The 11,009-nt window shown below is 38.4% G+C and overlaps 1 protein-coding gene and 1 long non-coding RNA gene across 2 annotated transcripts; one reads left to right on the top strand and one right to left on the bottom strand.

Annotated features, from left to right (window-relative positions):
• The first annotated feature begins 3,025 nt into the window (after nucleotides 1–3,025).
• LOC113361701 lies at nucleotides 3,026–6,044 on the top strand. Its single transcript, XR_003365273.1, has 5 exons — nucleotides 3,026–3,193; nucleotides 3,465–3,521; nucleotides 4,686–4,810; nucleotides 5,308–5,488; nucleotides 5,610–6,044. It is a non-coding gene; the product is annotated as an uncharacterized LOC113361701 (long non-coding RNA).
• Nucleotides 6,045–7,647: 1,603 nt separating this feature from the next.
• On the bottom strand, nucleotides 7,648–9,552 carry LOC113361702 (cytochrome P450 CYP82D47-like). Its single transcript, XM_026604855.1, has 2 exons — nucleotides 8,507–9,552; nucleotides 7,648–8,386 (listed from the first exon to the last, which is right to left on the bottom strand). The coding sequence occupies exons 1-2, from the start codon at nucleotides 9,521–9,523 to the stop codon at nucleotides 7,757–7,759; spliced, it is 1,647 nt and encodes a 548-aa protein (XP_026460640.1). The 5' UTR covers nucleotides 9,524–9,552; the 3' UTR covers nucleotides 7,648–7,756.
• Nucleotides 9,553–11,009: the final 1,457 nt, after the last annotated feature.

Here is an 11,009-nt window from a genome sequence, read left to right on the forward strand (position 1 = left end):
CGCATGATTCTTATCGGATTGTACATTGAAAAACTGTTAGGGTGAAACAAAGGGCCATGGTAATACACGGCATCTTCCATTGCGCCAACTCTATTATTCTTGTACGGATTGAAGACTACCTCTTTAGTCGTGATGTTGTCAAGTTTTTGACGCATTTGTATCAACGCATCAGTTTTTTCCCTATCTTGAGAACCAGTGAACAAGTATTTGGTTCCCGTTGAACTGCCTTTGCTCCAATTTGGGTTGAGTTCCACATCTTCATTATCTTTGATCAGTGATGGGAAATGATCATAAATCCACACCTATAGCAACCAATGAAATAAACATAAATAATTCAATTTTTAAAATGTACAAAAATAAGAAAACTTTCATCAATCCAAATACCTGGATTAGAGCCAAATTCCCATTAATTTGAGAAGTTAGTTTGCGATATCCCTGAGAAATCTTATCATTCAGGTGTGCAATTATGGCAGTCCCCCAAGAGTACTTGCTCACATCTTCCAAGGGATCCAAAAGCTGAAGAAGGTTGGCGCTCACCCGGTTACCTTTGCTGTCAGGAAATATAACCGACGCAAGGACATACAACAAATACCCAGCCGCCGCATAGCGACATTCCATATCAGATAGACCTCCTTCTTTTTCCTTCTTTTCTGTCCCAGAAAACATGTTCCTAATATCTACAAGTTTGAACTCTTTCTTCGGGTACTTAGGTCCCTTCTCGAAAAGCCCATTAGTCTTCTCGGAATCCCAGCCAAACAAGTTCTTGGTCCATGTATAGATGTCTTCCCAACTAGGCCTTCTGTTGAACTTCTCACCGGTTGATTTGCCTTCGACCTGCAGCCTTAATATCTGTTCTGCGTCATCAGGAGTTATCTCCATCTCACCAAAAGGAAGTTGGAATGTGTCGACTTCAGCGTGATACCTTTCACAGAAACTAGATACTGCGACCTTGTCATACGCAATCACATAGTTCACAACGGCATTGTCCAAACCTGATTTTTCAACCAAATCTCTAACTCTTGCACATTCACCTTCTAGCAGCCACAACTCCATTTTCTTGAAAGAAGATTGGTGCCGGAAAAGACGTGTGGCATCCTTATGATCCTACAAAACATAAACAAACACGTATTTAAAAAACAAAACATAAAAAAGTTAACACCAACTAATCAAATAGCAAGCAAATTTGTGATTCTTACGATTGCCTCACTAATGCAATGAGTCCACGATCCAGGATATCCAAATATAACTTTGCCCCCATCTCTAGGTTCTCCTCTAAGTTTACCACTTCGAATAGGAGGCAACATCAAATGAGTAGTGGGAACGTGTCTCGCACTGGGTGCAATATCTGTTCCATCCTTCTTAACCCTCTTTACCGGCTTTTTCGCCTTTGCATTATCTTCCTCATCCTCAACAGTGGTTTTACCATCATCACCACCTTCATCCTTTTCATCATCATTACCTTCATTATCTTCCTCCTCATCATCATTATCATCACCGCCATTATTACCTTTATGTTGTTCCTCCTCATTACCATCATCCTCATCATCACCACTACCATTACCTTCACCCTCTTCCTCCTCTTCTTGCTCTTCTTCTTGTTCCTCTTCTTCTTCTTGAATATCTTCTTCTTGTATCTCATGTTCTACACCCTGTTCCTCCTCTACTTGCTCTTCTTCTTGTTCATCTTCTTCTTCAGCACTAGTGTTAGCTGAAACAACAGGAGTGTCTGATTCTGACGAATCAGACAACTCATTACCTTTGTCTCTTGGTTCGGTGATAGAAAATGATACCTCACTCGGCCTTCTTCCGCGCAATGGACCGGCAAGTAAGTATTTATCGTTGCGGGGAGGTTTCGAAGGAGGAGTTATCGTGATTTCAACCTTGTCTTCGTTTTCTTGTCACTACATTCCAAACACGAATTTTTTTTTTATAAGACTTCAAATTTATCTCTATCAGTTAAAGAGTCGTCAATGATATGCTCTAACAAACAAACGACTCTTCATTACAAGGTAACGACTGTAATTTATAAGGTAACGACTCTTTGCAAAAATTGGACAGTGAGGATGATTTTGGTCCTTAAAGGGTCGTTAAAGATTAAACTTGGGTCGTCAAACAAGTAACTTCCGACCCTATAAAAGAGATGACGAATCTAGGGATTATAGATTACTGACGACTCTAGTCTAGGGATTATATACTACTGACGACTCTATCGTTTTCTCCAACAGAAGGCAGTTCAAGTTCAACCCAGAGTCGTTACACACTAATTTGGGGTCGTCAAACTACAGTCGTCATCTTCAACCTAATATGGCAACGAATCTATTCTAGGGCACAAAAGGTCGAAGTAGCAGAACAAGGGTCGTCATATTTACACTAACAGGTTAACGAATTTTCATAGAAAAAGCATGCAATGTAAGAGTCGTTAGGGTATTATTTCTTCGATGCTAACGACTCTCACTCTGTAACTTCTATTTTTCAGTTACCAATCTCGATTACATAATCAAAAAACAACCAAAACATCGAATAGGAGGTGGGTTTAAGTTCACGTACCCTCTAATTGGAGCCATTCCCTTTTTGGGTTTCGATTTGCTTGCTTCAGGAGCTCTTCGCACGTACACCTTTGCATTCACCGTGTCTACAAGATTAGGAATTTGAAGTGCTTTGCGAGCGGTTTGCTTTGTTTTAGCCATATTTGTAGAAGAAGTTAATCGTCGATTAAAGTTTTATCATCGACGATTACGCGAAGAATCGGTTCGAAGAATTTTCCTCGGTGGAGGTGGAGTCGTTAATGGTGGAGGTGGAGAAGAGAAATGGAGGAGAGGAAGATGAAGATAAAAGAGAAACTGATTTTCTCTTTGATTTAATTAGGGTAGTTAATTAGTGAAACTGATTTTCAATTAGTGAAGGGTAAAATAGTATATTCATATTTCGATATTTACGCCCTAAAAATTTTGGGGGCAAACAAAATTCGATGGCCCCCAATTAAACTAGGTTTTTATTCTCTCCTTAACTGGATGAAGCTACTCTTCGTTCTTTATTCTTCTTCTCCTCCTTATTTCTTCCTCTTCTCTTCACCTGCAATTGAAAATCGAAAAATAAATGGAGGATTTGAGATCATAGAAAGAGGGAAATGATCAAGATTCGAGTGATAGTGATTGTGTGAGTTTGTGTGGTTGATTCGAATGTAACAGAAAAGGTAAATCCGGGTGTATAATTTAGGGTTTCTTCTGTATTGATTGATTTATTTCGAAAATTGATTATTTATTGAATAGTTAGGGTTGGGTTTTAAGAATATGACATGAAGAGGAAGGTTATCATTCTAATTTGAGGATGTGAATTGGGAAATTAGAGAATTAGGATTGCTGTGTTGAAATAGAGAAATTAGGGATCATAGATTATAAATTGCAGGAATTATTATGGTTGATGTATGTTGATTTATGTTTGCTTTGTGTGCTTGATGTTTGCAGGAAATTTATGAGGAAAAGTTTGATTACAAAGACAATGCAGAGGAAAGGAAGAACAAGGTAAACATGTGGAAACCCTATATTTTTAAATCTTTAATTTTAAAAAAAAATCCGATTGAGTTTTAATTTGGTGTAGGCAGATTGATAAAATCAGATTGGGTTTTCAAAGAAAAGTTGGCTTATGTTGATTTGATTGAATATTAAAATTTAGCATGATTGAGAGCTAATAGCTAAGAACATTTTGGCTTGGTTTGATTTGATTGTTTGTGTGTATAAAATGATACCCCAAAACAAGTTTTTAGGATTCTTTGCACCATTTTTACCGTCTTTCTGTAGGGTAATCGAAGACTTTTTCATATTAGTCATATTTGCGGAATAGTGTCAGTTTTCTGATCATTGTGGGAGTAGATTAGATTATGCAGGTCTATGAACAGTATCTTAAAGTATATATTGAGAAGTTCTTTTAGGTTAAGGATGCAAGTCATCTGATAACAGTATTTTGAAGTATGAAATGAGAAGTTCTTTTATGTTAAGGATGCAAGTCATCGAATCTGTAGGTGATCCCTTATTTGATGAGCTTTTGGTATATAATCTTTACTTTAGTGCAAATATGCGTGTCATGTAACTACCTGGCATGATTTTGATAGACAAATTCGTAACATCATTGCCTCTAACGGGAGTTACTGCAACAATCATTCCAATCCTGCGTGATGTGGAGTTTTTAATGAGCTTTCAGTGTCAGTTCCTGACTAAAGGATTAACTATCTTTGTTTTGGAGGTATCCATAGAGAACAATTTTCAGAAATTGTGGAATTGATTTTATGTTGGCGTCCGCTTTTAGTTACTACCGTAGGTGAAACTTTAGGAACTCTTGACATGCATTTGTATTTTACTTTTTCGGTTAAACTTAATAGCTTGATCTATCTTATGGAATGGGTACTTTAGTTTATTCATATTATTAGGCCGGCACCACTAAAATAAACTATGCTTCTAAAAGTAACAACAAACGGTAACCTGTGCCGCTTGCGCCTCTATCATTCCTCAGCTGATTTTATATACTTTATTTATTTCAGAAGCTTCTTTTATGCAATATGTAAGATGCACCTGTAGGGTCACTACAGCAATGTGCATGTTGCACCTACCAGAGTCTCTCAATGTTTTTCTTTACTCATCACATCACTTTTAAGGTACATGTCTAAGGATTAATTCACTTTCAATGTCCAGGTGCTTCGGTCTTTGTTGGCTGATTATTGCACATATGTTGTAGCTTACTGGATGGTCCATTAACAAAGCAAGTAATGCCGGAGCACCTGATAGAATGCTGGGTGAAATTCAAGGGGCAATTCCAGGTGAGAGATGCTTTGAGAAATCTCTAGGACTTCATTTGTGTCTTTTTGTTGGGTAATCATTTTTCTCGAATGTAGCCATACAACGTCATCTGTGGTACATACCGGTAGTGACGGAAGTGGGGGGTGGCTTGGGGGTGCTCCAGCCACCCCCAAATCTACAAAAAAAAAAAACACCCGAAATCAATTTTTTCATGTGTGTTTTCTGAAGAAATTTTTTTATTAGACCCCCTATAGAAATTTAAAAGTTAGCATAGTATTGTTTTAGCCCACCTAGACTTTGGATCCTGCTTCCGTCGATACCGGATTTAAGCGTGGATGTACCACTCAGGGAAATGACTGTTAATTGTTATCAGCATCTTTGTGAAAACAATTTATCAGGTATAATTTCAGGCTTAGGCAATTTTTCTCCTTCCGGATAATATTGATTAAAATTTTAAGTTTTGCAAGCCACGTTTGTATATCTTTTGTCTAACATGATCTATTTAACTACTTCATAGGAAGTGTATTCTGATTTCAGAAGTTGGGGGTCCCATTCTGTTTTGAAAGTCGCTTAGTGAAGGTAGCATCCGATCTAACTTGCATTTCCATGTGGCGTAAGTATACGTGGTTGGATTGCATCTGAAGTGTCCATGATGATCCAAAGAAATGTACATGTCTCATCATCCCTGTGGCATAAGTGTACGTGGCTGGATTTCTTCTGTTAGATGGCTATGCCATTTATTCTAACTTGCATTTCCGTGTTTTCTTTGCTTTCAACGGAACGAGTTTCAATCCATCGTATTTGTTTCTTCATGTGCAGCTTAGTTCTGTATTGGTTAGGCGAAAATCATTTGGAAATGGTTCCAAGGCCTGCTCTTGCTGTTTTGAGAGGGCGGAAAGATTACATCTGTTAAGGTGGAAGTAAATGAATTTTAGGAATTCAATCACTTTCTCTAGAGTGCAACATCTGACTCAAGAATAATGGCAAAACCTGCTACGGGAATTTGGAACTCATCATGGTTCCTTGGAACCTCATAGGCTCACACGACGTGAATGTTGAGGCAGTCGCAGAATTTAGTATATCCGTTCATCAATTTTGTAACTACATGAGAATGGGAAGTTTATTCCTGAGGTACAGTTTTGAGTTGGTATGCACCTGCTTAGGAATTGCTTAGACATTTGTATTTAACTTTCGTAGCTTTCCATTTTGAACATTACATCTCAAATACTAGCTCAGGTAACAATCTTTTCTTTAGATTCTTTTTCTTCTATATTGACTATTGAGTACTTGCTATCTTAGCTCAAATGGAAGAGCACATGGTTTTCAACCATGTAGATGTGCGGTTTGACTCCCACAGATGGTATTCTTATTTGAGTAGGCTAAAACCTTACATGATTCCGATGCCAATAACTCTTAATTAAAAGGGGCGTCATGTACATCATTTTTGGTCACGACTCATTGGACTTATTAGAGTTGCACCTACAACAAAGGCACACTAAGAATTTTTTTCATTAGCAAAGATAGATTTGTTGCTTCGGACAGGGTGGGGCGAAGACCCGCCAAACCAAATCAAGGTTTAATGTGCCACACCTTTTAGAGATGACATCAAGGAGTCTGCAATCAAGGTTCAGTGTATCGCAACGGGGCTGTGTGTAGCACGGTTAACTGCCAGTTTTGGTAAAAGAAAACTGTATAAAATTTATGAGAAAAGATATATGCCCGTAGCGTATTGAAAATCTTAGTAAAGGTAGTTTACAGACTCAGATTACATAATATTAGATGGCATCATAACTCTATCCATAAGCAGTGAGCTTAATGAAACTTTTTGCGTTTTGGAGGTACGACCTATGGTAAGGAAGAGGCAGATTTCAGGAAAAGAGAGGGAATTTTTTAAGCCGTAGTAAGCTCTACAGATTCTTTGTTGCCTTGCATTTTGGCCGGGTAAAACTCCTCTTCTGTTTTTTCTTTCGTTGGTGCTATGGTATGCAACGGTTAGGAAACATCATTTTCATAATTGTCTAATCTGATACAGATGTTAGAGTAAACATCACTTTAAAGATATGCATTCACTGAAACTGGCTAAAATGTTTCATGTTTAGTACTCTCTCTGAATTGTTGTTGGGTTGTTTCAGATAGAACTTACTCCACCAACTAAAGTGGCGATCCATTAAAATCTTTCAATTCTATAAGACTGCAGAGGTTCCACTGTGTTTCTGCGACATCAAGCACGGGGATTTGAACAAGATAGAAAGTTAAAGACATCAATCGACATCAAGCGTGGGGATTCTATCAAATCTGGCGCCTTTAGCTTCGTCGACATAATTTTACGGCACAAACTTGGCGACACCAAATCAAAAATGAATCGGGATGGGAGCGGAGCGAAGCGAAGCCGAGCCACACCAAATAAAAATTCTTAAGCGACGGGCGAGGCGAGGCGGAGTCATACCAAAACAAAAATGCATCGCGACAGATTAAGGCGAAGCCGAGCCACACCAAATCAAAATTGTGACGGGGGCGGGGTGAAGCCCCACGACACCAGATCAAAAATGCACGACGGAAGAGGCGAAGCCACATCTCACCAAATCAAAAATACCGTTAAAAGGGAAAAATGTTGGTAATTGGTTTTCGGGTCCGTCCGGTGCGTAACACGGGCACACAATCCAGTTCTTCTGTAAAATTGTACAGGATTCACTTCTTTCCGCTGATGAGATTGGACTTTAGATTGAGAATCTTCTGTAAAGTTATACAAGAATCTTTACCGGTACGGTTCTTTAAAGTTCAGATTTGAGAATGGAATATAAATTTTTTTTTATTATTTTATGTTTCAACAAATTTTGAGACATTATACACGGCAAAGAATGTCTATCCTCTCTACAATTATTGGGACATTATATACGGCAAAGAATGTCTATGCTCTCTACAATTATTGGGAGGTGTTTAAAAAAATAAAAATTAGGGAAGTAACTTTAACAAGTATAAAGTTCAGAAGGGAGGCGAGGGGTGACCATTACATCGAGTGGAGTGGCTTTTACGTTGGTTAATCCAATGCTCTCAGTCATATCAGTTGGTCCTCCAGTTGGTGTTTTGAACTCGAACCCATGTATCAAACGAGCTAATGCCAAGTGCACCACCTGCAGAGCGAGTGATGAACCAGGGCAGGATCTTCGACCCACCCCAAACGGCATAAGTTCAAAATTCTGACCTCTAACGTCCACGTCTACATGTTCACCACCCACGCAAAATCTCTCTGGTTTGAACTCTGATGGGTTGCTCCAAACCCGTGGATCACGTTGAATCTTCGAGATATTCAACACTAGTTGAGTCCCCGACGGGATGTGGTAGCCAGCGATTGTAGAGTCTTCAATGGATTTTCTAGTCGATAGAGGCGCAGCTGGGTATAAACGCATCGTTTCCTTTACTATGGCTTGGAGGTATACGAGGTTCTTGATGTCAGAGTCGTTCACTTGTCTTTCTTTGCCAACGTGGATGTCCATCTCATCATGAGCCTTCTTTAGCATATGTGGATGGTTTACTACTAAAGATAAAGCCCATAGTAAGGTAACCATGGTCGAGTCACTACCAGCAAGGATCAGTTGCTGCAAGGACACAACAGATATTGTTAATATATATTTTAGCTTTGGTATAATATAATATGTGCATGACAGAAGAATTTTAATTATCAAATAATCTATCTGAACGAAGAACATCATGCATACCAGACAAGTAGCTTTCGTTATTGTATCAGCATCGAAATTGTCTTCTGTGACCTTCATCGAGTCCCTTTCAAAGACAGACAGCATCACGTCCATGAAGTCATGCGCTGCTTCTTTCTTCTCTTGATAATTATCTCCTGATGATACGCTTATTCTCTGTTTCCTCTTCATTTTATGTTCTTCTAACCATTCGCTTACTATACAATCGAGATCTTTTCCTGTTTTCTTCATCTCCCTTTCATAACCACCAAAATCTATCCATCCTTGGAGAAATGGTATGGTGTCCGATGGTACAAACACAGCCATCAACCTAAAAAATTCTTTCAGCGCTTTCTGATACCTCTTGCTAACTGCATTTTCCCCTCCTAATTGATCAGAAGGACCGCAAGTACTACCGAAATATCGCTTACCTGCAATCACCCTAACAGACGTATTCAACGTGAAAACCTCAAACCATTTCTTCATATCCACCAAACCCCCTGCACTGCCACCAGATACAACGTTCTTGTAAAGTTCATTAGTGGATATGTTAACCTCAGAGTCCCACACATGCTTTATCAACTCTAACCTACTGTTAGAAAGAAATTCTTGCTTCACCATTTTCCGAAGTTCCCGCCAATAATGTCCGTAAGGTGAGAACGCATACATTGCGGTGCCGTAACCCATGTGCTTCATAGCTATTCGAGTTGGTCTTGAGGACCATACCCTATCGTTGTGGCCGTAAATTTCCCTCGCTACCTCCATAGAACTTACAACAATTGCTGGTTTCAAACCGATTCGGAAGGAAAAGATTGGTCCATACTTGTCGGCCAAGTTACCCACTGCCACGTGAGGAAGGTCTGCTCCTCTTAAAAGAGGGAGGTGACCAATTATAGGCCATGCACCCTTCGGTTCAGGTGCCCTATTACGACTAGATTTTTTTCTATTGATTTTTGTTATCAAGGAATTGAAGAATAGAATGCAGAGCAGTACTATGGTGGTGGTGAAAAGATATTGCTGGTAGTTTGGAACAGAATCCATGGTTATTTGTTAGCTAGCTAGATATGAGTATGGAAGTACGTTGCTAGTTAGGATTTCCTTAATTATGGTTATTGAATCAGCTGCGTGCTGTTTATATAGTGCTGCATAGTTACGAAAGTTCGGAGAAAGATAATCCAGGGAAGAAAAAAAGAAGTCCTAAATGCTACCATAGACACTAAGGAAGAAAATTAAGGAGTTGCCATGAAAAGAAATGACGTGCGTTACCCATCATTGACTCATATTATAGTAACATCAAAAGAATTTCTTCTCATTGACCATTGTTCTTCTATAAGCAGTTGCAAATTATACTACTTAATTGGGTGTAGTTCCTTATCGGAAAAAAGGAAATGGATTAACATCGATATAGATAAGTACATATGGCCGCCGGAAAAGAAACGAGCACTTAATTCTTTTAGGTTGTACTTCAGTGAAAAATTCAAGGTATAACACGGCTTTGTAATACGGAAAATGGGTCATTTGTCCAAATAGTTTTAAAATATGGTTCAAATGGACGAGTAAAAATTTGTATGGGTGAAATATATATCAAAAAAATCGCAAGGATGAAACTGGATTCATCCTGACTTAAACTTAAAAAATAGCAAGGATGAAACTGGACGCATCCTGATATAAATTAAAAATAAGAAAAAATATTTGAAAATGGGTAGGATGAAACTGTTTATATCCTGACTATTTTTAAATTTTTGCCAATTTAAACAGTAACAAAATCTAAATGTCTTTTTCACCCAGAAATTATTAATGATCTTGGTCTTTTTAACCAATTTTGTGTTTGTAATATTGTTAGCCTTAGGCGTCTTTTTTTTAATACGTTAATTGGCCGAGTTTGATATACATTTTATCTTACGCATAATAATAATAATAATTAGGTAAAAGTCGTTAAAGTACTCTTACGTCAAAGTGATGGCCAATTCTTACATTGACCACATACCAAAATAAACAAAAGAAAATTGACCAGGTACTTATTCTCGACTTTCAACAAAACTGGGGGTGGCCCTAAAATTTGGGGGTAAACAACCATAACAAAGAATCGATAAGAAGAGTAAACGGGAGACCTGATCAAAACATTCCAGCGTTTCCAGTGACGTCGTCCTAGTATTAACTTAACTCGGTCCTTATTCCCGATTTTCATTTGATTCAAAGAACAAAAAAGCACTCTTGCTATACTGCTGATGGAAATTCAACGAAGCAATTTCCCTGAATTTCACCAAAACACATGGCTTTGAACAATCCATTCCTAATTCTCCATCGGTATGCATGCAAATTCTCTTTGTTTTGCTGCCATACGCACTAAACAGCGTGCATGTGTACCGTTTTTGGGTACCATGGTGTAGGTTTTCTTTTTGTTGAATGGAAGAAAACTAGGTTTCCAACTGTTGAAAATAGGAAATGTACCTGAGTCCAACAATTTTTATGCACGGTTTGATTAGTCCAAGGAGTACTCGAGGTCATCTCATGGAAAAGTGTATGT

Source organism: Papaver somniferum, chromosome 3 (genome assembly GCF_003573695.1).
Source record: "Papaver somniferum cultivar HN1 chromosome 3, ASM357369v1, whole genome shotgun sequence".
Taxonomy (NCBI): Eukaryota; Viridiplantae; Streptophyta; class Magnoliopsida; order Ranunculales; family Papaveraceae; genus Papaver; species Papaver somniferum.